Source organism: Camelus ferus, chromosome 11, assembly GCF_009834535.1.
Source record: "Camelus ferus isolate YT-003-E chromosome 11, BCGSAC_Cfer_1.0, whole genome shotgun sequence".
Taxonomy (NCBI): domain Eukaryota; kingdom Metazoa; phylum Chordata; class Mammalia; order Artiodactyla; family Camelidae; genus Camelus; species Camelus ferus.
This window is the reverse complement of record NC_045706.1, coordinates 69,016,255-69,043,524: the sequence shown is the minus strand read 5'-3', so window position 1 is coordinate 69,043,524 and position 27,270 is coordinate 69,016,255. Positions and strand designations below refer to the sequence as shown.

General features: G+C 48.6%; 1 protein-coding gene across 1 annotated transcript; it reads left to right on the top strand.

The window, feature by feature from the left end:
* The first annotated feature begins 216 nt into the window (after window positions 1-216).
* Window positions 217-23,926, top strand: NTPCR (nucleoside-triphosphatase, cancer-related). The gene is given in 6 exon segments (XM_032491812.1): window positions 217-418; window positions 5,269-5,431; window positions 5,925-6,003; window positions 6,005-6,022; window positions 19,740-19,949; window positions 23,286-23,926. Coding segments are annotated over 6 exon segments (774 nt in total). The 5' UTR covers window positions 217-384; the 3' UTR covers window positions 23,556-23,926.
* The last annotated feature ends 3,344 nt before the right edge of the window (window positions 23,927-27,270 follow it).

Genomic DNA, 27,270 nt, shown 5'->3' with positions numbered 1-27,270 from the left:
GGCGCTCACCTGGAGCGGCACTGGTTTAGTAACAGGTTCTCACGCACATCTCCTGGCAAACATCCGCGCGTAAGTCCAATACCGAAGCTGAAGCACAGGGGCCCGGGATGGACCAGGACTCCCACCTCAGCATCCTAGACCGGAGGATGCAGCTGGCGCGGACCGCGGCTGCGAGCTGAGGCGCATGCGCGGGCCGCGGTCGAGAGCTGGGGCGCATGCGCGGCGTGAGGGCGGTGCTTCCGGCGGGCGGAGGAGGGGACGGCGGCCCCGGGGGGCGGATCCTGGGTCGCGACCCGACCCCTACCCTTCTCTGCGACGCCGACCCCGACTCCCACGCGGGCCGTGACCCCGACCCGGGCCGTGACCCCATCCCGCTCCACCCACATGGCCCGGCACGTGTTCCTGACGGGGCCCCCAGGTAACCCCGAGGCCGGGGCGTGGGCGTGGGGGGCGCGCGGGGTGGGCGCTGCCCGCGCTCCGGGGAGGGGCTCAGGCTGACGGCCTCTGAAGTTCCCAGTTTTAAACTGCAGGCTTGGTAGTCTGAAGCCTGCGTATCCCTTCCCGGAAAACGTGGCTGTGAGTCCAGAAGGTGAATGCAATTACCTTACAGAAGCCAGCTGCAGCCAGAACGAGAAGGAGCTTGTGATGTGCTGCTGCGTGGGCGTTCTCAGGGCTGTATCGGGGCGTTACACTGCGGGGTCAGCGGCAGCAGTGACAACTCCTGCGGGTTTCAAGTTGTGTTGTGCACCAAGGACGTTTCAGGATCTCTGCCACAACCGTGATTGATACGAAGGGGCCTGATTTGTGTTGATAGTCACACGTGCTGCTGGTGCTGTGGCTCCTGGCCTACGTTTGTCATGAAGGGAAGAGCGGAATTTCAGTTCTAGGATAGTGAAACTGAAGCTGTAACCTCATTCCCCATCCACATTCACCGGCCCTCTGAATTCCCTCCATGTGTGAGGCCACAGGTTGAGAGCCTTGGTACTTACAGAACACCTGGTTCCCCCCAAACCCCGATCCCAGAACCTGTCCCACCCCCAGACCTAGTGTTTCTTCCTTCTGATGCCCATGGTTTGGCAAATCCCTCAGCCCTCTGGGCTGTGAAGTTCTCACCTTCCGGCCAGGATAATGTGCGTTCAAGTGCAAGACTAGAGGAGAAGATAGATACCTTTAAAGCCAAAATTCTGCAAATGGTAAGATGTTACTAAAAGAAGAGTCAGAAAGGTTGTGGCAGCATCAGATAGGTTAAGGAGCGGGGGGTGGGGGTGGACATAGAGTGCAGAAAGAGATTTCTGACGCTTCTTTGCAATTTTCAAATTAGCTGCGGGTTCAGATAGCAACAGTTGTAACCCTGGGCCTGAAATTCTCTTTCACTTTTTAATGATTGTATTTAACCTTAAGTAGCAAAGGCTAACTTAATATCACAGATTTGGGAACTTTATTTTTACCAGGCAGTAGGGGAGTGGTGAGGAGGAAGGTGGTTTGAGAAATTTATAATATCCAAAGGTACTTCCTAATATTGCAAAGGGCTGTCGTCCAAAAGTTGATATGTCAGTCCTTTATTTGAAACTTGGAATGCATTTTTCTCAGCAGGCTGGCCCCAAGACATCTATGTGTTTCATAACGGAGGTGGCTTGTTCTTGTGATTGTACCTGCCTGAGTCCTGGAGGTGGGTGGGCCAGAGGCCGGCCAGGTCAACACTGGTTCTTTTTTCCATTTCCTTCTTTATGAAAGTTTTATGTACAAAGCAAATAATCCTACAATACAGCTGTCTTACGCCTGTCCTCAACCCACTCACCTCTTTCCCCCAGTCTTCCTAATGCAATTATAATGTGATTGTAATGAGCTCAGTATTAAGACTGTAAAAACTAATCACAGACAAGCTGTGTAAGAATCTATCATTTCTTTTCCATTTATGCACAACTTTTTCCCCCTTTGGAGTTGTTGTCTATTGTGGCTTTTTCATTGGCTTAGTTTCTTTTTATCACCAGCTCAACCCCAAACCCTGCCTGCTGTCTGAATCTTCTCTCCCTGCTCAGACCATCAGGTAATGGATCTTCCCAAAGAGGTCAGTTTTTGTCGTAGGCACTGTCAGGGCCCCATGCACGTGTCCTTGGCACTTAGCGTTCTTTTACAGCTGTACAGCCTGGGACCCATCCTGGAGGGCTTCCCACTGGTCACTGGAGCCCACCCTGCCTGCACACAGGGCAGGCCTGAAGGGCCAGGGAATCTCTTCCCCCAGGAGTAGCCTTGACCCGTGATGGATGGAAGCAAGTGGGTAAAGTCCTTTCCTCCTCACCCTCAGACAGGAGAACTCTGAGCCACCTGTCCCAAGCTGTCTCCTAGGATCCCCCAGTGGGATCAAGCTACCCACAGTGGTACCTTAGTTGATAGAGTAATTACCTCCCTACCAGCATGTCATCTTGGGGTGTCTCTTCCCAAATTAAACTCCCTGCACTTGAGTCTTTATTTCAGGGTCGACTCTATGGGAGAACCAGAACCAAAAGAATTCTGGAGCTCTCTGACCTGTTCCTGTCTGTGCACGGTGTAGGGCTCTCATTTTGGGGTCCCCTTCACACGGGTCACCTCTTAGCCAGTTAGACAGCACTCGGGTAGCGGCTTGATTAGTGGAGATGAAAAATTAACTGAAAGATTTCTGGAGCTGAAGAGGGAAAACGGGACTCGAGCCAAATGCCTCCTCTTATGATGTTCTGCCTAACAAGTAGGACCCGTGGTGTCCCCATTTATTTAGCTGTTCCATTTTGTCTCTTTCATAATGTAAATAGCTTGTTTTTCCCTTAAATTAGAAGTAATACCCACTCACTATAAGACCAAAAGAAAAAAATCTACAAAAAGAAAGTTTTAAAGAAGAAAGTGAAAATCACATGGATTTCCAAATACAGAAACAAGTACCGTAAACCTTTCTGAGTTCTTCTCGACATTTCCATCTGTAGACATATACACACTGCACCTTTTTTTTTTAATTGAGGGTATAGTTAATTTGCAGTGTTATGTAAGTTTCAGGTATACAATGTAACGAGTCACAATATTTTTTTTGGTGTGATTCACAAGTTTTAGAGATTATACTCCATTTATAGTTATTATAAAATATTGGGTAGTTTCCCTGTGCTGTACCATATACCCTTGTAGCTTATTTATTTTATACGTAGTAGGTTGTACTTGTTAATCCCCTGCGTGTCTCGCCCCTCCCACCTTCCCCATCCCCACTGGTGACCACTAATTTTGTTCTCTCCATCTGAGAGTCTGTTTCTGGGGTACGTTAATCTTTTCAAATTACTGTTTTCGTTTTCTTTGTATATATGCGCAGGAGTGAAATTGCTGGATCATATGGTGGTTCTATTTTTAGGTTTTTGAGGAACCTCTGTACTGTTTTCCACACTGGCTACACCAATTTACATTCCCACCAACAGTGTTTAAGGGTTTCCTTTTCTCCACATCCTTGCCAACATTTGTTATTTGTGGTCTTTAAAAAAAAATGGCCTAGTGCTATGTATGTCTGCTGCTTTATAACCTGCTTTTTCTCCATATGTTATTTCCTTACACTGTGGTCTGTTTCCCATGCCAAACAGTAAACTGTCTCCATGGTAAACAGGATTCTCTTTAATGCCCATGTGATATTCCTGTGTATTTATGTCATTATATACGTGATGCCGTACTCTAGCATTCCCTTACTGAGCAACATTAAGTTGTTTTTAATGTTTTGCACGATTATAAAGAGCTTCGACGTGAACGTCATATTTCCTGTATCTCTACTGTTTTTAGACTCTTGCTGAGGATGAATTCCTACTATAGCATGTCTGTGTGCCGTGCACACTGAAATTGCTCTTCAGAGAAGTCCCAACTTACACATCCCCCAAGGCCACTTGCCTGCGTTGAGCAGGTCTTCAGTGCCTTTTCTGAAGCACCAATTACTGCAGGACAGAGCTGGGAATGGAACCCTGCGTAGTTGTTTTCTGGTCACAGTGAGCACGGGTTGCTGTTGAAGGCCAGATGCCCTGGTTTGTTAGTGTGAAGTTTGGAGGAGAGATGCATTCAATAAGAATGACATCATATTTTATTTCAAGGAGGCTTACAAGGCTTCCTGGGGAGCCCTGATGACTCTGGGTGGGCAGCAATAGAAATCATAGGGTTGGCAACCCTGTGGCATCTCACAACGGCTCGGTTTTTGAGTAGTCATGATGCCATCAACTTTCTGTGGGAACACAGTCATAGAAACAAAGCCATGGTGGCAGATGAAGGCCCCTAAAAATGTGTGATCCTTTCGACCTTGGATGGTGACCTAACCTCTCTGTGCCTCAGTTTTTTCATCTGTAACGTAGGGACAAAGATGATAACTGCCCCAGAGGGTGCTGGTGAGGATTTAACCAAGAAAATACTTGTAAAGCCTGTGAGATCAGGGCCTGACTCCACAGAGTCAGTGATCAGTACTGTCACACTAGTTTAGGTAGCACCTGTTGGTGCTTGTAAACCCCTCAGAGTTAGTCAGAGGAGTCCACGGGCCGGGCTGGGAGGGACAGAAGGGGTCCTCGGTGGGGAGAGTGAGGGGGTGGAGGGACATAGGTTATAGTTCGGGAATGGGTTGTAGGCAGGCCAAAGGGGGGTACTTAGGGACACTCTCAGAGGTAATGGAAGGGGTTGCCAACCTGATAGGATTGCTCTTATAAAAACGTTAAAAAAACCAAAAATCCACGTTTAGTGGTGTTGGTGGGTATTTAAGAGTCACATTTTCGGGAGACATGCAGTGAAAGGCCATGGAGTGATAAAATGGCGTTCCCACTGTTAGACGTGGGGCCAGAGCGTCTTGAAGGCTGGAACCCTAACGTGAAGTGTCCAGCCTGTGACCGAAGCATGACCAGCCTTATGTTCTAGGCAAGAGTCTGACCGCCCAACGAGAGCGCAACTGGGAGGAAAAGGCAGCTCCTCTCATAGGACACCAACTGCACTCGAGGTCATCGTCAGAAAACGACTCAGCTGGTTCTAGGACCGTGTATGTGACAAAACTAACCGTGTTTCAGAGTTTAAAAATAAACTTCAGGATGCCATTCGTATTTTTATTATGCTTGTTTCTGCTTGAAATTAAAAAGCTTTAACACCTGGAGCAATCAAAATTAACTGAAGTTGATATTCATAAAATCCTTTTGCAGCCCGTCCCTCTCCTGGCAGTGATTGCTCAGAGTCACAGAGAGCTGTCTTTTAGCAAAGGAGTGCTTCCTAATCGGCTGTGTTTCTGCTTGTTTGTTTTTTTAGGAGTTGGAAAAACAACATTGATCCAGAAAGCCAGTGAAGTTTTAAAGTCCTGTGGTGTGCCCGTGGATGGGTTTTACACAGAAGAAGTCAGACAGGGAGGAAGAAGAATAGGGTTCGACGTCGTCACGTTATCTGGCGAGCGGGGACCTCTGTCTAGAACTGGGTACTGGTACTTCGTTTCTGCGCTGTCTCCTCCTCCCTGGGCCCGACTTTGAGCCAGGTGGTCTCGTCTCTCTTGGAGAATCTTAGGCCTTTATGAATTTCTCAGAAAAAATGAAACAGAGATTGAAACCGTCATGTGAAGAACAAAGTTGAAAATACCATGTTTCACTTAAAACTTGCTCCCCTGAGCAGTAAGCGCCTCTCACCTGGTAACTCGCAGCCCTGTTTCTCAGGTCACTTTTCTGAGACAGGTGGGGCACCAGCACCCTGCAGGGAACTGCCAGGCCACTGGTGGCAGGGTGCACACCAGTGTGGGCCCTGCTCTCAGGAGGGGACGTGGAATCGCATCAGCTTTGCACACTGCCACCTTTTGCGTAGGCGAATTTTAGGGATGATTTAGCATGTGCAGGGGGCCAGAGGCTCAGCGGAGCAGCTGAAAACCAGAAATCAGTGCAGGGCTCTTTCAACACAGGATGCACTGTCTTCTCATTCAGGTCAGAGCCTCCGCCTGGCAAGCGGGAATGCCGCGTTGGGCAGTACGTGGTGGATCTGGCTTCCTTCGAGCAGTTGGCTGCTTCCGGTCTTGAGGAATGTGAGTGTGTGGTTTCTCCTTTTTGAGCCCATCTGTTTTTAGTGCACGGTGGGGACTGCTGGCTCCAGGGACAGAGTGGCTTTGCTCTTAAAGAGAGGCCAGTTCTGTGTTTTCCGGTTTAAACGTCTTCAAGTGATTGTGCCTCAGTAAGGATACGCAGCATAATTTGCTGTCACTCTGAGCTCAAGTAAATTCCGTGTCACAGGAATTCAGCACACACAACTATTTCACACTGACGCCAAGCTACCAAGGTGCCCAACCTGGAAATCTGTCCTCTGCCTTCTCCTTGTTTATATCTTAGCCCTGTTTTCACAGCACAACTAAAACATGTAAGAAGGTGAAATGCCGTTATATGAACATAATGGAGAGCACCTAACACATCATATCACGGTATTACCGGTTATTTCTTTTAAACAACTTTACTGAGAGAAAATCACATACCATACAGTTCGCCCATTTAAAATGTACAGTTCAGTTTTCTCTCATATTTGTAGGATTGTGTGACCAATGATCACAAGCTATTTTTAGAACATTTTTGTCAGCCCCCAAGGAAACCCCATACCCATTAAGCAGTCTCCATTCCTGTGTCCCCACCAGCCCACTGGCAACCACTGTCTCACTTTTTTTGTCTGTAGATTTGGCTATTCTGGATATTTCCTAAAAAGCGTCTGCAATACACTACAGTATGTGGTCTTTTGTGACGAGCTTATTTCACTTAGCATAATATTTACAGGGCTTATCTATATCACAACACGTATCAGTACTCCGCTCCTCTCTGTGGCCGCATAATACTCCATTATGTGGATATACCACGTTTTATCTGTTCTTCAGATGATTTGGGTAAGTTTCCACGTTTTGGCTATTATGAATAACGCCGCTCTGTACATTTGCGTACAAGTTTTTGGGTAGACACCTGTTTCTGGTCCTCTTGGGCATACACCTATGAGTAGAAATGCCGGGTCATGTGATGATTCTATATATAACTTTTTGAGAAATTACTAGACTGTTTTTCAAACCAGCTGTGCCATTTGACATCCCCATCAGCAACGGATGAATGTTTCAATCTCTCAGTGTCCTTACCAGTTATTGTTGCCTGTCTTTTAAATTTTATTCATTCTAGTAGGTTTGAAGCCATGTCGCATTGTGATTTTGATTTGCATTTGCCTTTTGACCTGTTGATGTTGAGTATCTTCTCATGTGCTTATTGACCATTTGTAGATCGTCTTTGCAGAAATATCTATTTCTTTTGCCCACTTTTAAACTGGTGTAGTTGTCTTTTTATTACTGAGTTGTAAAATTTCTTTATACATTCTGGATACCAGCTTTTATCAGATACATAATTTGCAGGTTCAGCTGGGTCCCACATCTGTGGAGATGGAGGACCAGCTACTGTGCCATTTTATGTGAGGAACTTGAGCATCCATGGATTTTATATGGTGGGGAGGATCCTGGAACCAGGCCCCTGTGGATATTGAGGGACGACCGTATTCTTCCATTTTGCAGTTGTCTTTGCTTTCTTTTTTGTTGGCAATAATTAGGTTTATTCATTTACTTATTTTTAAAGGAGGGACTGGGGACTGAACCCAGGACCTTGTGCGTGCTAAGCACATGCTCTACCACTGAGCTATACCCTCCCCGATCTTTGCTTTCTTGGTGATGCACTTTGAAACATAGGTGTTTTTATTTTTGAAAAGTCTAGTTAATCTAGTTTTCTTACGTTGTTTGTGCTTCTGGTGTTTTATCAAAGAAGGCTTTGCCTAACGCAGTTTTATGAAGAATTTACTCCCTTGTATTCTTCTAGGAGTTTTATAGTTTTACTAAGGCTGTTTATGTGATCTACTTTGGATTGGTTTTTGTATGTGGTGTAAGGTACGAATCCAGAGGCATTCTTTTGCATGTAAATATCCGGTTGTTTCAGAACCATTTGTTGAAAAGACTGTTCTTTCTCCACTTAATTGTCTTGGCACTGTTGTTGAAATCAAGTTGACCATGCATGTAAGGGTTAATTTTGGATTTCCAGTTCTGTTCCCTTCATTTTTAGTCAGTTCCATCTGTTCTTACAGCAGTACTATCTTGATTACTGAAGCTAGGATTTTGATAGAGGTTGCATTGACTCTGTAAATCAATTTGGGGAGTATTGCCATCTTAACAATATTAAATCTTTTGATCTATGAACATGACATGTCTCTCCATTTACTTAGTCCTACTTTAATTTCTTTTGATAATGTCATTTTCTAGTTTCTAGCATACAAGTCTTATGCTCCTTTTAAAAAAAGATACCTTACTATTTTATACTTTTTGGTGCTATTATAAATGGAATTATTTTCCTAGTTTTATTTTTGGAATAGTCATTACTAATGCAGCCACTATGGCAAACACTGTGAGGTTCCTCACAAAATGGAAACTAGAAGTAGTATATGATCCAGCCATCCCACACCAGGTTATATATACAAAGGAAATGAAAACAGGACTTCACAAAGATGCCTGCACTCCCATATTTATCACAGCATTAATCACAATAACCAAGATATAGAAACATCTTGGTGTCCATCAATGGTTAATGGGTAAGGAAGTTTTATATATATATATATATACATACATACACACACACACACACACACACACATACATACATACATATATGCCACGAGAATGAAAAAGTTTGTGACAGTATCGGTGGACCTTGAGCACATAATACTGTAGGAAATGTCAGAGAAAGACAAATAGTGTATATGATATCACTTACATGTGAAATCTAAAAAGCCCAAACTTGTAAAAACAGAAAGTAGAATGGTGGTTAGCAGGAGGTGGGGTTGGGGAAATTGGAGGTGTGTTGTTGAAGGGTATGAAGTTGGAACTAGTAGGTAAATAAGTCCTAGAGACTAATGCGCAGTATAGGGACTGTAGTCAGTAATACGGTATTACAGACTTCAAAGTTGCTGAGAGACTAGATCTTAATCACTGTCACCACAAAAAAGAAATAATTTTGTGATGTGATAGAGATGTTAGCTAGTTAGTTGTAATCATATTGATATGTATAATTATATCAAATTAATACATTGTATACTTTAAACTTTCACAGGGTATGTTTCAATTATATCTCAAAAAAAGAAAGACTTAAAAATATGGAAATACTGTTGATTTTTGTATATTAATCTTGTATCTTGCAGCCTTGCTAAACTTCTTTATTAGTTCTAATAGTTTTTTTTTAGTGAATTCCTTAGAATTTTCTATATACAGAATCTGCAGATGGGGTTAATTTTACTTCTTCCTTTCTGCTTTGGATGCCTTTTATTTCGTTTTCTTTCCTAATTGCCTCAGCTGGAAGTTCCAGTTTGGTGTTGAACAAAAGTGTCGAAGTGGACATCGGGGGTCTTCGGAAGAAAGCATTCCTCTCTCACCATCGAGTTAGCTGCAGGGTGTTTGTGGACGGCCACTACCGGGTTGAGGAAGCTCCTTCCTGTTCCTACTTGTTGTGTAAAGTTTGTCTTTTAAAATGAAGATGTGTTGGCTTTTGTCAAATCCTTTTTCTGCCTCTGCAGTGGTGATTATGTGGTTTTTATCCTTTGCTGTATCAATGTAGTATTTTACGTTAATTCACATTCAGACGTTGAACCAACCTTGGTTGGCATGCTCCTCGCATCTCAGCCTCCTGCTCTTTTCTGACATTCGGGGCTCAGCTAAAATGTGCGGTGGGGGCTTTGACAAGGTGCCCGGGCTGCAGAGCACGTTATGCCTGGCCTACCAAGGGCAGTTTCTGACTTCCGTGGGCTGGCAGCATCTTCGCTCCGTTTTTTGAGGGAAGCGGCTGCTCCTCGGAACCCACCTGCTCCCTCGCCACTGGCCCTCCCACCCTGCCTACTGCCCTCACCTTCTTCTTTCCTGACCTCTTCCTCTTGGAACTTCCCCTCCGCGCTGCTCTTGGGTTGCAGGGAGCGTCCGAGGACGTGACGTTCTTCCCTCCAGCTCTTTTCCGTCAAATACACGCCTCTCTGCTTAAATGCTCAGAAGGCAAGCGGAATACTTCAAATGAAATTCCAGGTGAAGCCTCTGGTTTGGGTACTGGATCGATACAGAGAATTGATTTTTACTCACCTTGCTCAGAGCGGAGAGTCCTCAGAGAGCAGTGTTTCTATCCGCAGGATTATATAAGGAACCATGTGCTGACCAGAATAGGAACTTTGCCTGTCTCTTCTCTCTCTCTCTCTCTCTCTTTTTTTAATTAAAAAAGAAGAAAAAGGAGACTCTCCCAGTATATTATACTTTACTGGACTAAACCCAGACTTCCACATTCTAGGTAGGAGAGGTCCCGGGCTGCAGATTCTTGCCCAGTCAAGGTCATGGGCTTCTTTTCTGAAGGAGAACTTTTCCCCTCCTCTCATATATTTTATTGTGATGAAGAAAGGAAAAGGAATTAGTGTTTTGCCTTTATACTGGGAAAAGAAAGGAAGGAAGGACAAAAGGAGGGAAGGAGGGAAGGAGAGAGGAAAACAGGTAAAGTAGGTAGGCAACAAAAATAGGGGGTTATAGAGGGAGAATTTGTATTATTGGCGATTGGACTGACCAACTGAAGGCAACTGAAAGCTTTAGAAACCACGTGTAGACCGGTGAGATGAGGGCCTTTAGTCAGACAGTGGGTTAGTTGGTAGCGCCCAGGATGCATGAACACACAAACTCTGACAATAAATTAAGAAACATCTGTTATTAAGTGCCTCCTCTGTGTAAGAAATTTCGCTATGGTTGCAAAATATCTTGAGTTGTGTTTTTAAAACCTAGTGAAAAGCATGAGAAAAATGATTCTTTGACTGAGCCAGCTGGGCTGTACCTGTGTGTTGGGAGCAAGAATGTGGCTGGGAGGTTGAGAGCAGCAGCTGGAGGCCCAGGAGAGGCCTGGAGGAGGAGGCCCGAGAGAGGCTGAGGGGAGGAGGCCCGGGAGAGGCCGAAGGGAGGAGGCCCGACTTGCTGTGGGGCTCTTGTTGTGTTTCCTCGGGCAGGAGTGGAGGCTGGCCGTGTGTGCACGTGGGTCCTAAATACAGAGTATATCCGTACACATTCTAGACCCAGTGAGGTTTTTAGGAAGTCCTTTGTGGAGTTGACTCTTGTTGATTTTTTTCCTTCCATGGCAGCATCTTTCCTTTTATTTACTGTTTTCTTGAGGAGTAGAGTTTCACATACTCAAGGTAGAAAATTTGTAAAAAATATAAAATAAGGAAAGAAAATATGGGAAACTCAGTCTTATCACTGAGTTCATCACTTTTGGCATCTTTTGTTTCTGCCTCTTTTCTGTACCTAGCTTGTTTATTCAGTCATCCACAGTTGGGAGAAAATGCCAAACTTGGGGCTTTTTCCTTTCGTATGACTGAGTGACACGGGAGTGGTCTCGCAACGCGCTGACCTTCAAAACTGCGATGCTTTAATGATGGCATAGTACGTCGTGGTGTGGATTTTCATCTTTAATTTAGTTGTTACACCCTCAGTGTCAGACATTTAGGTTGTTTATCACCATGGCAGGTGACTTTGCAAGACTCCCTCTTTGTACACCAGTCTTTCTGTCCAGCCGTGGGTGTTTCCTTGCGAACGATCGCAGGTGGAGTACTAGGTGGGGCGTGAGTTCCCAGGGTCTGGCTGCGTGGGGCCCGGGTGCTCCCATGGAGGCTGTGTCGCTGCGCACCCGCTGCCAGTGCGCGGGTCTGTCTGTCTGGCACTTTTGCCAGCACTGTGCACTGTACTAAATTTTTTTTTTAGTACTGATTTTTGATACCCAAACACATTGCTTTGCTTTGCATTTTTAAGGTATTGATGAGGTTTAAAGTTCTTCATTTTGGGGGAGCATTTTTTAGAATCTAAGTTCTTTGTTCATTTCTCTTCCCATTTTTTTTCTTTTAGCTTAAGGAGATCTTATATATGTTAGATTACTTTTATTTTTATTCTGTTTTTCTCAGTTTATTGCTTTGCTGGATTCCTTTATTTTTTTTTAAATGTTGAGAAAGTCTGTCCCTATTCCAAGCTAATATAAAATTGTCCCTATATGTTTCTTCTGTGTGCTTTTTTTTTAACATTTATATTTTTAATTCATCTGGATTTATCTTGAATATTCAGTGAGACTCTCAGTTGATTTTCTTCCAGATACTTAGCTGGTTTATCAAGACCGCTTATTAAGTAACCCATTTCTCATTGTGCATGAGCTTATGATGCTTCATTTATTGTATTTTAAAGAAGTGTGTACGTGCAGGGTGTTTCGGGGTTATCTGTTCTCTTCCACTGATCCATTCGATGTTTGTAATCAGTACTCTGGTGAATCATTCATATTATAATTCTTCAAAATATCTCTCATCCATTCTTACTTGTTCACTCCTCCAAGTTGTGAGAACAGTGGTGGTCATAGCAGTGGTGGCAGCGTATCTGACAGTTAACAACACAGTCACCATATTCCTAGTTTACAGATGAGGAAACTGAGGCATAGAGTACAGTAGCTTGCCCAAGGACATACGACCTGTAAGTGGTAGGACTGGTACGAACCGTAGAATGAAGACTTTATTATCCATTATAAAAAGTCTTACATGGAGTGATTGAAACTAAACAAAACTATAGTTATTTTGATATAAAGAATGTCAAATTTTCCAGACAGTCTTCATTCTCTGCAGCCAAAAACGTAGTATCTCTCTCCGTTTCGTTTTTTAAAAAATTTTTGTAAGGTTATTCATAGATCTTTTGTATTTTGTTAGGACTGCTTTTTCGGTTTTCTGATGATCAAGGCCTTTAGGATAACGCTGGCCTTCTGCATAATGGTCTTTCTGACAGTCACCCCGAGTGCTTCCTTAGAATTTGATGCAGTGTAGGATTTAACATTTGGTTGCTTTCTGGTGTATCTCCTACTCATACGAAAAGACAACAATAGATTATAATGTTTTCAAGAACAGGAGATAGCTACTCAAAGCCGTATTTTCTAAGCCGGACAGTGTTATTGTTTAGAAAGATGGAACACCCACTGAGAATCCACATGGTTTGAACCTCTATTTTCCTGTTTTGTTCAAAATATGGCTTTCAATGTATGTTTCTTTCTTTTGAGAGCAGGATCTGCTTTTGATTCTGAACTAAGAATCTGCTTCGAATTTTTGAAACTTCACTTGAAGGTCCAAGGAAAGGTTCTTTTTTTTAATCACTTGACACAGAAATGCCACTTACTGTTTCAGGCCACTGGGCTTTAGAAAGAATTCAGAAAAATCAAATTCTAGTCAGGACCCCGTCTTGAAAGGTTGACCAGAGCCCCCATATTGCTTTAGAACATCCTTCCTTGTTAGCAAACGGGACATGTGTTTCTTCGTTCCTCTCGCTTTCTCTTTCTCTTTCTCTTTCCCCATCACACGTACGTGTTACGAGACCAGCAAGGGGAGTTCAAAGCTATCTGGTGCAGACGTGAAAATTTAGAAATGGTCAGTAAAGCCTCCTGCAGTGAATCAAAATAGGAAAGCGACCTGAACACTCAGTGGAAGTTTGGTTCTGCAGCCCACCTTGCGGGGTTCATCACAGCCAGCCTTCTGCTGAGCTCCCCGACTCTGCTTCGCCACTGCCCACTGCCAGCCTGGGTGAGGGTCAGTGGGCCTAGATGCCGAGCGGGCTCCCCTCGGGGTTTCCTTCCCCTCCTGTGACTTTTCCTGCAGCCCCCGCCCAAGAAACGCAGGAGAGTCACGTGCTCCGGAAGCCGGACTGGGGAAGAGTTTGTGTAACTGCCATCTCCCCGCTCCCTCCCCAGCCTGCCCTGTCCCCAGCGCCGCCTCCTGGTCCTCCTCCCCTGTGCATCGGTCCAAAGCCCTGCACTCCTTCAGAAGGAGGTTCCCACGCGATGAGTTTCCTTGAATCTGATGCTGAGAAAGCGTGCGTGTTAGTGTTTTCTTTTTTTGCACTGATTCTAACTTTTAAAAACTTTATTTGATTATAATTTTACTCTTAGAAAATTATAAGAATAAGGATAGCGCAAGACCACCACCCCTGGACTTGTTAGCCAGAGTCACCTATTTTTGACATTTGCCATTTGTTCACTCCCTGCTCCTGTGTGTGAGGGTGTGTTTGTGTAAACATATAACATTTTTTTTTCCAGGGAGGGGACCATTTGAGAGTATGTTGTAATCATCAGAGTATTTAAGTCCTAAATGTGCGGTATTTTTTTCCTAAGAATAAGAAAGTGCTCTTACATAATTGGCGCAGTTCCAGCCTCAGCAAATTTGACACTTAGGAAATACTTCGATCTAATCTACAGTCAGGTACTGGCTTTGTCAGATGACTTTGCTCTCGTGATCAAACTATAACGGATGAGGAGGGCTTCTTTGGGATGAGGACAGAACGTGGTTGCTGGAGGTGGAAACTGCTCCCGGTGAGGAGGCTGTGAGATTGTTGAAATGACAATAAAAAGTTTAGAATATTCCATGTACTTGGTCAATAAAGCAGCAGCCGGGCTTGAGAGGACTGACTCCAGCTTTGAAAGAAGTTCTGGGGGCAAAATGCTATCAGACGGCATCACCTGCTACAGAGAAATCGTTCACGAAGGGAGCAGTCCGTCGGTGTGGGCGACTTCACTCTTGTTTTATTTTAAGAAGCTACCAAAGCCACCCTAACCTTCAGCCACGACTGCCCGGATCAGTCAACAGCCATGAACACTGAGGCGAGGCCCTCCACCGGCAAAAGAGTTACGACTCGTTGGAGGCTCAGGTGATGGTTAGCAATTTTTAGTAAAACAAAGTGTTTTTTAATTAAGGCATGTACATCCTTTTTTTATAAGACATAATGCTACTGCACACTTCGTGGACTACAGCAGGGTGTAAATACAACTTTTAGATGCACCAAGAAACTAGAAAAATTCATGCGACTCACTGCAGTGCGGGAGCCGCTTTATTTTGGTGGTCCGGAACCGAGCTCACCGGGCCTCCGAGGGCAAGCCTGTGCCCGCTGGGCCACCTGGCCTGTCCTCTCTGCCGTGTGCAGGGAGGTGGGCTCCAGGGAGAGGGCAGAGGTCCCTTCACCCGCGGGGCACATCTGCCTGCTAAAAATTCTCTGTACATGATGAAATGATGTTGGTGATGCACTTGTTCTGGGTCCCAAATATGTAGTTCTTTTTGAATAATTGAAAGTAATATGATTAATCAAAAAAAAAATTAGAGTTTGTGGCCTTTGTAGGGCCCTAGAAACAAAAGCACGATTCCTTTTCACTGGCAATAAAAGGGTTTCTTCCTGGTAAGATGGCTTTCTTAGCGTCAGTTCTTTCCTTATTTCATGTGGAAACCGTGCAGGTGGCACTGCACACGTGGTGTGGAAGGGCGCCTTGGAGTCAGGTGATGCTGGCTGAGCCTCCCAGCTCTTTCCCTTAGGAGCTCAGGGACTGGGTAAGTCACTTAATTCCTGACTTCCTGTCTTTAATCATAAAAGAAGGACGTTGATATCTTGCAGCATGAAGTTATCAGGGCTGAACACCATCACGCTCGCGAAGTGTTAGTCCCCGGCTGCTGGGAGGCGTGGAACTCATGGATAGTTAGGATTCTTTCTCTTGGGAAGTTGAGTGAGGTGATGGATGGTGGTCCTTTGGGAGGACGTCACATCTACAGTCTGATGAGTGTTTGCCAGGAACCAGGGGCCAGAGCCAGCAGGAAGTCCACTGGGGGACCCACAAGCCCAAATGTCCAGTCTGGTCCCAAGGCGCCAGGGCCATGAGGAATACTGGGACTGACTGGCACCAGTAGATGTTTCAGGCCCAGATGGCTCTTGTAACGGGAAACGCCAAGGGCACCATTCTGGCTCTCTGCAGTCGGGGGCTCGTGGGGGGAGCCTGAAGAGGCCAGTGGGGCCGTCCAGGGAGAACCTCGGGACTGGTCCTCCGGGGCCAGGGGTAGGGGCTCTGGCAGGTGCGCGGCAGACAGTCTAGACATCTCGCCTGGCTGCCAGCCTGGGACTGTACCCCCTGGGGATCCACAGTCGTCAAGCCACCAGACTGCTAGGGGTTCTGGAACTTTCAAGCTTGGAGTAAACACGCATAAAAGTCTAATTGGAGCCCTGCCTTTTAGCTAATAACTGAAGAGGGTTGAGGAATCTTGGGCTTGTTCAGCTGTGGTCCTGTTTTCACCATGTGCCTTCCCAGCTTCCCCAGAACTTGCGCTGTTTGGTGGGGGGGTGGGGGGGCTCTAGTTCTGCTGCCCGACTGCTGGCCAACAGCCCGCTGGTTCCTTCCCATCACTTGTGACACTCGCTGTCCCAGACAGGCGAGCTCAGAAACCAGTCTGGGTGTCCGATGTTAAAGAAAAAAAATGGTAACCTTAGTACCACCAGAAATATTTACTATTTAAATTAATCAAAATAAAGCCAAAGCAACTTTAATTAGCTTTCCCTTGGCTCAGCATTTTGGTTGGTTGAAATTGCTCATTTTATGTTGACATTTTCTTTGTATTCTTAAAAATACACATGAAGATTAAACAAAGAACCAAAAGAATGACACTGTATTCAGGTCTCTGGCGTCTAAACGGATGCGCCCTTCCTGGAAAGCAGACTAGCTGAGGGTAACCAGAGCTCTAACACGTTCATGACTTCGCTCACCCCCAGCTGGTCAATTTTAGGACTCTATCTCAAGGCGGTATCTTCTCCCTCAGAACAAATAGGAACAAGATATGTTTTTTTAAAATTTATTTTAAATAAAAATACACCCTGAAAAAATACTGCTTTGCACAGGCTTTGTGACAGTGAAAATGTATAATCTGCTAAAGTGTAAGCAGAGGAGCCGAGCGTGGCGAGGGCACCGAGGACTGCAGTGCCGCCCCGGGCTGAGATGACCCTGTGTTGTCCTGGGGCGGGGGGTGCAGGAGAGTGCTCACGGCTGCCCCCCAGAGGGCGTGCACGGTGGTTTTAGCCACGTGGCCCAAAGCCACCCGGAGTCCTCCGCTAGCTCCTTGCTCGGCAGGCGCAGCTGGAGACGGAGGACCGGGCCCGGTCCCTGATCGAACCCAGGTGCTAGTGCCGTGTGCCTGTCTCCTCATCAGCTCAGAAGAGAATCCGGGGTGATGCAAACAGGGTGAATGTTCACTGGCTTATTTTTTGTTCCCTTTTAAAGTGGCTTGAATTTGTACAGAAATGAAATAATTTTGAACAGTAGTTCTTCTATTAAGCTCTTGAGTGGATGCTCATGTGTTAGTAGAAACACAGGGTGAGCGTTTACAGGCTTCTCAGCGGCTTAACATCTGCCGTGTGTCTCAGCTGAGTGTAAGTCAGTTTTTCATTAGAAACCCCAGACTTTTTTTTTTTTTTTTGAGATTTCTTTAGTTCCTGGATAATAAAAGTCCCTAATTCTGGATCGAATGAGGATTTTATATAATTTTATCTAAGGTTTTAAAACGAGCATTTCTGGTTGGTAGAAAATAGTGTGTGCCTGTGTGTCAGACGGCTTTGTGCAGAAGCTTGTGACGCAGGTGCGCTCTCATTAGGGGAACGTTGGAGAGTTGCTGGGAGAGGGGGGGCGTGGGGCCGAGCGCTTTGTGCCACACCTGCTCGTGTGTTTGTACGCCTGCCCACGTGCACAAGCCTCCCCGCGTACGTGCGCCCATGAAATATGGGGACATGGTATTTACACAGTCTTTCGTGTTGTTTGTCTAAATTGACTGCTTTCAAAACTGTCATTTTGGCGTGCTGGAATAGAGCGCCGTGTGGCGCTTAGGTGGGAGCCTCGGGAAAGACAGACCCACAGGCATTCATCCCATTCGGTGCCCACGTGCTGCTTGAGAGTCAGGTCAGTTGTGGGATTGTCTGCTTTGATGCTGACAAACACATGGCCGAGAGCAGTTTTATTTCTTCCAAATCTGGCATTCATTTCTGAAGAACATTTTGGAAGAGTGACCAGCTCCCCGCCCTTCCCCTCCCCCAGTGGAGGGACCGTTAGTTCCCCCCACTCAGCTTTGCACCATTCAGTCCCAGGGGAAAGAAGGTGAACACAGCCTCGTCTGCTCCTGAGAAGGGGAGCCAGACCGTCTCTGTCTGAGCGCACAGGTAAACTCAGCTGGCGAAGCACATCACGAACACAGACGTTTGAGTGGTGGGTTACTCCTGGGTGGCTACGGTGGAGCCCGTGCTGGTCTTCCTGCCAGTAAAATCAATGGAAACTATATGCATTTGATAGTAAGTAGGAAAATAAGAGTACCGCTGACATGGAAGTTTGGAAACCACCACTCTGATCCTTCGCTCCAGTCAGAAGCCTCTCTCGTCCTCCTGACGGCACCCAGCGGGCAGCCTCAAGTGCAGCCTGAGATCCTGCCTAACTTAGACGCTCCCGGCTGCTGGGCACCATCCCCACCCCGCTGGGCACCACTCAAGGCTCCCGGTCCGCCCTCAGTTCCGTCGGTCACTGGTCCCCCTGCACCCAGCCCCCCGCCGCTTTGTATTATAGCTTTGATATTTGGAGTTTGGGAAAACCTGGCTAAACTCAGCCATACAGTCTGAGAATGTGTTGATGTCATTATTAAGGAGTCTAAGAACTATAGTGAAGACTTAGTAAATTTACGTACAGTTTTCAAATCATTTATACAAAGATTTATCAAATGGACATGTCACTCGGCAGTCACTAAAGTATTTCTTGTATGTTCTCTTGTGTCCCTGCTGTGGGAAAACTAGCCGGAGGCCCATCAGCTTTCTCTGGGAAGGCTTTTTAGAGAGGGCCTGTGTATTAGTTCTTTACTGCTGTGTAACAAATTACCCTCACATTAAGCAGTTTAAAACCACAAACTTCCATTGTCTCACACAGTTTCCCTGTCAGGAATCCAGGACAGCTTAGCTGGGTGTTCAGGCTTAGGGTCTCATGCGGTAGCCATCCTCTGAGGCTTCTGAGCGGCCTCAGTTCGTTATCACGTCGACCTCACTGTCAGCAGCCTGCAGGGCCTTACGGCGTGGCAGCCGCCTTCCCCTAGAGCGAGTCATCCAGGATTGCTGGATGGATGGATGGATGGACTGACGGACAGGGACTGAGACCAAGTCAGAAACCGCAGTCTTTCCCCCAATCTCAGAAGAGGCATCCCACCCCTGCTGTCAGACTCTGGTGCTCACACACACCCGTCCTGCGTCTGCGTGGGAGGGTCCCCCCAGAGTCACCGGGAGTCTTGGAGGTGGCTGCCATCCCTGTTCCTCGTGGGGTTTTCAGGGACGCAGTGGGAGCTCATCAATATAAAGTCATTGGAAAGGGAATGTGACATTTAAAGGGCACAACCTTGCTCACTTTTTTTTTTAAACCACTACGGCTTTTCATTTTTCGCTTCTTTCCACCGAGCCCTCATAGCTCAGATTATGAAACACACAGGCCCTGTCTGCAGATGGGGCATCTCACACAACTCAAAACCAGAGAAAGGGGGCCAGTGTTAGCAGTGAGGGCTCCCAGCCTTGCTGTCTCTTTTCTTAGTCTAAGCCTGCTTATTCCCTGGGTGTGTGTCCACATAAAGCTCGGTTACTCCCGGGCCTGCCCTACCAATGTAGACCGCGGGAAGACTGGGTGCTGAGGGAGCTGACCCCCTGGGTCCTGCCAGCTCTGAGGACGCTCTTCTAGACTCGTTTGCAGATTGATGGTCCGTGTGGACAGAGAGGCCATCTCCTGACTCTGAAGTCCGCTTGGCCCCCCGGCTCTGATGGTTGGTTGATGAGTGACTGGGGAACTCTGCCTGTTGGGGCTCTGGTGTCCCACGTGGTGTCTCTGTCACCGCAGGCGGGTTCCAGCTCCGGCCCGGGGCCAAGTGTGTGCGTCATCGACGAGGTTGGGAAGATGGAGCTCTTCAGCCAGCCTTTCATCCAGGCCGTTCGCCGGACGCTGTCCACCCCGGGGACCATCGTCCTGGGCACCATCCCCATACCGAAGGGCAGGCCGCTGGCCCTTGTGGAAGAAATAAGAACCAGAAAGGACGTCAAGGTGTTCAGCGTGAGTACTGCCCGCCCCGGTAACTGCCGAGTCGGGGCAGGCTGGCTCCAGGCAGACCTTCGGCTTTGAATTACCGTTAGTTTTCCTCTCTGTGCTGGAATATGGGTGAGTCTGACTTTCTGTTAGTTTCCAGAACTTAGATTATCCCTTTGCCTGATGACAGCACAAGCCTGCGGGGAGCCGCCCGGTGGTCTCCGCCCCTGCTGCCACGCCCCCCGCCTCCCCTCCCGCCTCCCCCAGGCGCCAGGGCCTCACCAACATAGAATCGCCGGGCAGCTGGTGCTCCTGGTCTGAGCACATCTCTTCCCAGGGCGATGGTCAGGTTGGGACACTGAGGCGAATTCGTGCCCTTTTATTTGAAAGGTTTCCCATGGAAACTGACCCACTTCTGCTCATGGGGAAAGGAGACCCCCTGCAGCTCAGGGCTGCGGTCTGAAGCATGCTGTCCACATCCATGCCGTCCTGAGAACTTTCCACGAGGCTGGAAACGCGCTCTCCTGCACTGCCCGGTGCAGTAGCCCTTGGCCTCGTGTGGTTATTTACACTTCAATTACGTCAAATCAGACTTGAGAAATCCTTTCCCCAGTCACAGTAGCCACGCTTCCAGTACGCAGTGGCCACGTGGACCGCACAGCTGGGGAGTCTTGTTGGGCAACGTGAGGTTGGCAGACCCGCAGTGAGGGCGCCGCCTGGCGGCCGTGCAGACCTGTAGGGCGCTGGCCTCAGGAACCTGGCTGTGTGGGGCCCATCACCTGTCCTGACCAGCTCTTGGGCAGGCTGGTGGGAGAAGTGCCACGGTGGAGGGTGGAGCTTGCCTGGAGGATGAGCAGTTTGGGGGCAGCATTGAGCCTGCTGTCATGGACCCTGAACGCACTGCTGGCACTTCCCTGGACCCTCGCTTTCTTCCCCTGTGGTCTCTCTGGACCCTTCGAAATTGGATGTGGTGTTCCCTGTGCCCCCTTAGTTTGTTTGTGTGAGTGACAGCCACATCACTCTGCTCACCCCCTCCCACCCCCCAGGTGAGAAGCTTACGGGCCCCGCAGACGCCAGATGGACAAGTGGGGCTGGCAGGTCACTCCTTGGGGGGTGGGAGCGATGGTGCTCCAGCTGCAAAGTCCCGGGGAGCGCCTCAGTGCTGCTGCTTAAATGTCACCGTGGCTGGCTGCCCTGGTGGGACATCCACAGGCTGCCACCACAGTGTCCAAGGGTACTTCGGGGCAGCAACGAACATTAGGGTTAGAGCAGCCAGACTTGGAGACGTTTGTGCGTTGCCTCCTGCATTTATTCGCCCACTTATTTAGCAGCTGTGCCTGCAGCGCCTGCTGTGTGCTTGGCCTGGCTCCGGCCTCGGAGATGAGTGAGACCGGCCAAGTCCTTGTCCCCAGGGAGCTGACATTCTGCGGGAGCGGCTGGGCAACAAGAACACCAGCAAACGCTTAGCAGTTGCAGATACGGATAAAGGCAGAGACGATCAACCGGGACCCTGTGGCATCTGGGGCCAGAGGTGGGGTGGGGGTGAGGCGAGAACCCAGATTCGCAGAGAACGAGGGAGGGACCCCTGCGGAGCTGACCTGTGCGCCCAGGGCCGTACACCGTCACGCCCTCAGCCGCAGTTCGGAACCTGTGGGCCCTTGTCTTCAGAGTTTTGTGGCGCCTTCCCTGCCTTTTACTTGGCATGGCTTCCACATTAGAGTTTTAGGTTGTGGTTCTAGGGTTTCTGCAGAAATGGAGTCAGTGAATAGTGAGAGCTCATGAAAGATGGTTAGTTTTCAGGTCAGATAGCTTCCAGGCTGGACGGCTGGGCTGTGAAACTGCGGGAATGGCCATCTCTGCAGACGGGTCTAATGGTCCTAACGGGAGGCTCGGGAGTTGACTGTTACGTCCAGAAACAAGCGTGGTCTCTTAATATCACTGCTCCTCTCTGCACCAGGAAATTATTCTCTAGGCAAGGTGCTCCTTGTTCCTAATGACATATAAGCAAAGTGATGAGCTTTCGGTTAACTACGCAAGAGCCCGGGACTCACGTACCCCGTTGTCATTGTCTGTGTTGCTCCTTTGCAGCTCGTGTGATCCTTCTGTGCGTGTTTTATAAATGAGGAACCTCATTCTCCTTATCTGCAAGTTTAGGGGTTGGATGAGGTATTTCTTTGGTGCTGCCCCTTTTTAATATGCAGCAGGGTCCCCTGAATTCGTTTTGAGAGCATTCTATGCATCTGATGCTTATTCTGTGATACAGGCACACGTGAGGCTGGTTCCTCTTCCTCAAGAAAATCGGGTGGGTGTGGGGAAAGGTGGGAGAACATTCCAGGTGAGGAAGTCGATCATGCCATGGGGAGGGCAGCGGCCCCCGCCTTACAGGTGCGCGACTCTGGGCTGTGGGGATGGGACCGGCTCCTGAAGTGGGGAGAGCGCTCCCTCTCTCAGAGACCCTGTGCCAGCACGGCTGTCACTGCTGTTATGTCCGCCCCTCTATCCTGTCTGCGAGCTCCGCGGGGTCCCAGTCCTGGTCTGGGTTACCTCGTCATCCCCGCCCCTACCCACCGTCCAGTGTGTGTTGTGCTGTGTGGACGGAACAGGAAGGCCCAGGTGATGGGGGAAGAGATGGCCCTGCCCTCACTTGGGGAACAGCCCACTGTCCGGCTCCCTTCCCAGGACTCTGAATGCCTCAGCCACACTCATTGGGCCTGTGTAGTGAGAGGAGGAAAGATAAGACACAGATCCTCGGGTGGAGCCTGAATGAACTGTTACTTTGGGTTTGTTTGTGTAATGGTACTATTTACAGAGATAGCACATGGGGTCCGGGGTCCGGAGGCCTGACTTCTTGTCTGTCCTGTGGCCCCAGTGACCTCTGGGCTCTCAGGAAAATCTTCCTCATCTATCCAGTGCAGAGATGATCAAGTCTAAGTTCAGGGAGAGATGAGCAGATTACTGACCTTGGGAAGATTCCAGAATTCTAGGTGCGACTCAGTGCCAGTGCGGCCACTCTCAGGGGGCCCACCCGGAGGGTGGTTCCCCCGGCTTCACTCAGGCCTTCCTTCTGTTCTGTTCGAGTCAGGTGGCACTCGGGCCGGTCCCCGCCTGCACTCCCGCCACCCCTCCCAGAGTGCCTCACACTGGGCTCGATTCATAGCTCTTTCCATGGTTAAAATCCCTCAGTCACCCAGACCCTTTCCGCTTTCTGAGCCGTCACTTCGCAGAAGCCGGGGTGGGCTTGGAGCGTCCCTGCCTGCTTTCACACCTCGTCTTCCTGGCTCTTCTGGAATATTACCTGTCGGAGTAGGTAACGGAGGACAAGGAAGGGGACTCTGAAGACTGCTCTCTTGCTTCTGCCCACAGGTCACCAAGGAAAACAGAAACCACCTTTTGCCAGAGATTGTGGCAGTGCGTGCAGAGCGGCGGGAAGTGAGGGTCAATCACTGCTGCTGCTGCTCTGCTCGCGAGACACAGTGCCAGCTGGAGTGGCGCCCCTACCCCGCCCGCCAGGGTTTCCGCCCTGGGCTTCGTGAGCCCTCGGAGGCTCTGCCAGAGAAAGCCCGACAGCTGTTCTCCATAAAATGTTTAAAGGATCAAATGAGCCTTAATGCTGGATCAACTCCACAAGATTAATAATCCATCGTGGCTTATTTATGCCGAGAGATTTCTGTTTATTTCCTCTTGCAATTGTGCGTAAGATTTGGGCAAATTACGAAATGAGAAATGGTTTTCAGAGTATTAGGCTGGAATTGGCCGCCATTGAAGTTTATAAATGTGTTCAGGGAAGGGCGAGAAAAGAGTTCACGGCTTAATCAGTTTCGCATGTCATGAGAATTGAACCCCTCCAGGAGCGGCTGTGGCCTCGTGCCGCGCAGAGTGGTAACAGTTATTTGATTTTTTAAAAAATTAGTATTTAAAAAAAATTTCAGGTCCTCCCCTCACCCATCTCATTGTTTGTTTGTTTGATTATTGCTTAATAAAATGAAGATAAACGTGGTGTGGCAGACGTGCGGGTCCTTGTGCCGGAGGGGTGAAGTCTTGATAGCGTTTGGTCCGCAGCGGGCGTGGGCCTGTGGGTGCAGATCGGAACCCCGCTTTGGCCCCATTAATGTAGGCACATTCTTAAACCTTTCCATGCCCGGTTTCCCTTCCAGAAAAAGAGGGAAGTGGGCACTTTCAAAGGAAGGCACCGCCCCAGCCTGGAAGGAACCCACCATCAGCCCGGACACCCTGGAGAGCACCCAGGGTCGGGGCTTGGGGTGCGGAGAGAGAAGGTTCGGTCGGGCAGGGCACCGTGGGAAAGACTGCTGAAACTCCCAAAGGAGAACAGCTGCCCCCCCCGGGGGTTGGGGGAGCCCCTGGAGGCCTGGGGTGCGCTGGCCAGGCCTTTGGGGGATCACAGCTGAGCAGGGTCTTCCAGACTGAGACTCACTCCTGGCAGAGGGTGCCTGTCCAGGGAGAGGGAGGGGGTGTCCCCATCCTGCCGTCCCTGCCTGGCCGAGCTGTCCGGGAGGCCGGCCTAATGACCTCTGACAGGCAGGTGTGACTCAGCAGGACAGGATGGCACTGCCTGCAGGAGGGTCTGCGAGCCTCATGTGGTGGGATGCCCGCGGCCTCTGAGGCTGGGTCGAGGCTTCTCACGAAGGCCTGGGAGCCCGACCCCTGCGGTAAACCCACTCTCCTCCAACTCCCACGACCCTGAGTGGGCCCCTAGCAGCTCTCAGGGAACCGAGGAAGAGGGATGCAGGCCGGGGAGACGTGGTCTCCGTGCCGCCCACGCCCAGGCGTGCCAGCTGGTTGTCTCCTGCCGGCATGGGCCCCCATCAGGAGGGGGCCTCGGCGGCCCCCCTGGAGGGGACTGTTTACAAGGGCTCATGTCCGTCCAAGCATAAAGGGCCATCTTCCTCCTGCTGTTTGTCCTTTGAGCTCAGAGTTTCAGTGCTGACTGTTGAGTAGTCTGATACCGTCTTAAATTAGGAGGAGAGGGGTGCTTAGAGCTGAAGCCAGATGTGCTGGTGGAGGGTGAGAGTGGCAGGGTCTCGTCATAGGGACCCGCTGTACGTACAGGACGGCCCCTGCCACCCGTTCCTCTCCCGGTAAAGAAACGAGCCCGTGCCGCCAGTTACAGGCTGTGAGCCGGAGTCTGCGTGGCTTGCTCCCCGGTCCCCGCTGCCTGGGCTCCCTGGCTTCACGTGCTCCCAGATCTCAGGGCCGACGTTTAGCTGCGAGAAGGCGTAGCTGCAGTAAATCAGAAGAGCATTTGAGGGTCGGCAGTGGCGAGGTGCTTGGGTGACTATTGTGTTACTTTGTCAAATAGACTGATCAGCGAGCATGTGTGACGATGTCACATGCTTCCCCTGTGTCTTCAGAAATGAAATGTAATGAACAATAATGTTACGGTCTCAATGTGTCCCCTGCAAATTCACATGGAAGTCTCACCCCCAGTGTGGTGGTGTCATAGATGGGGCCTTTGGAGGTGATTAGGTCAGGAGGGTGGGGACGTCATGAAGGGGACTAGTGCCCTTGAAGAAGAGACCCTGGGGAGCTCTGTCACCCCTTCTGCCCTGTGAGGTCTTTTAAATGCACAGAATGTGATCTCTCTGAAGATCGTGGCTGCAGGAAGAGGACCCTGGAAAGTTGCAAGTTTGCTGAGTGCAAAGCAAGGGGGCAATGGTAGCCCAGAAGAAGGGGTGAGCCTTGCCCCCTTTCTCTTCCTGTCTGTCTCTGTGTTCATGGAAGGTTGTATCTGAGAAGATCTCGAGTGTGTGTGTGTATGTTGAGGGCAGGTGCTTGTGTCCCCAAAGCACGATGACTTGGGACAAAGCAGAAAGGTGGAGCCAACGGGGGAGGGCGAAGTGAACAGGCTTTGCATTGCCCATTTTGTGGGCCAGAAGTTGGCAATTTTAGAAAACAACTTGCCAGACAGGTGGCTTGAACACACAGCACAAAATTTAGAACCAGTAATGCCAGGTTAGCCACGTGATGATAGAAAGTCAAGCCCTGCAGTTTTTATATTATCTTTAGAGGAGAAGCAATTTTGTTTGGTGCCCGAATGTAGAAAATAAATAATTCTTTAGCTGTATTCGTGCAAAACATTTGAAGAACTCCGGCAAGAAAGTCGCCTTAGGAACATCTCCTTTAAATGGGGACTAATAATACAGTATTTTCCAAGGAGTACTCTGACAAACAGCTGACTGGCTGCAGATCAGATTATTAAGCTCATGAGTTGTAAGTATAGAAGTTGTTTACAACGCTTATGAATACCAGGTGTTGCGCTGTTGACAGCCAGGAGTCCCGGAGGGGGGTCCAGCAGTGCTCTACCCGGGAGCGGGGACCCGTGGGTCTACGTGTGTGCACACTCAGCGGGGACACTCGGGGCAGCTCTTTCTCTACTGCCACGGCAACTCAGAGAGTGGCATCCCTGTCTGAGTCTGACCTGTCGATAAACTACACCTCTTCTTCTGCTACTGCCTCCTCGGAACGAGATGCAGGGGAACCCAGGGTGCGGTGGCCACCTCATCTGCATGGCTGGAAACAGTGACTGTGTTTCTTACTTCTGGAGGCCCAAGGGCTGAATGTTGCTTGGCCTGGGTCATTTTCTCACTTAATTCGAGTAGACCCCCTGTCTGGGAGGCCACACTCACAGCTCAGGGCTGCCATTCCATCCTGCGGGCTTGGCTGCCAAGGCACCCAAGAGAATTTCAGGAACCTCCAGCCAGGTTTGGTCAGACCAACGTAGAGAACTGTGGTGAGGTTCTAGCAGGTTCTCTTTCGACAAACACCTGCATCTCAAGCAGAAATCACCAAGTGTGCATCTCCAGGGATTGATGATTTGAGAATGATGCACTGTTTCTCTGATTACAGAGCCCACATACGGTTATTAATTGCTAATTCTTATGTTACAGAAAGAAAAAATTGCTGTCTACTTCAAGGGGTAAGGAATTCTCTGCAGTACCCTACTGCCGACACTTCCAAATCCTAGATACCCGTAAGAAATGTGTATGATTGTTTCCAAATTGAGCATCTCTAACTATTATCTTTCCAAAAAGGATGGTTCATCAGGTCAGTGATGGTGTTTTCTATGGACTCTGTTCTGGGAACCCTTCCTCCTCCCTCACGTCAGTGAGAGGACACGTTTCTGCTCTAACCAATGGGAATCTTAAGATGAGAAAAGTCTTAGAATTTAGGAATTTGCCCAAATACCATTCTTATAGTAAAGGGTAGATTTTTTTTTTTTTAAAGAAACGACAAGTTTCAGCAGAAGTCAAACAACTGGACACAGCAATAACTAAAAACATTTTAATTCCAAAAACAAGGGTGTGCCCTGCGACACAGTAAGGATTGCCTG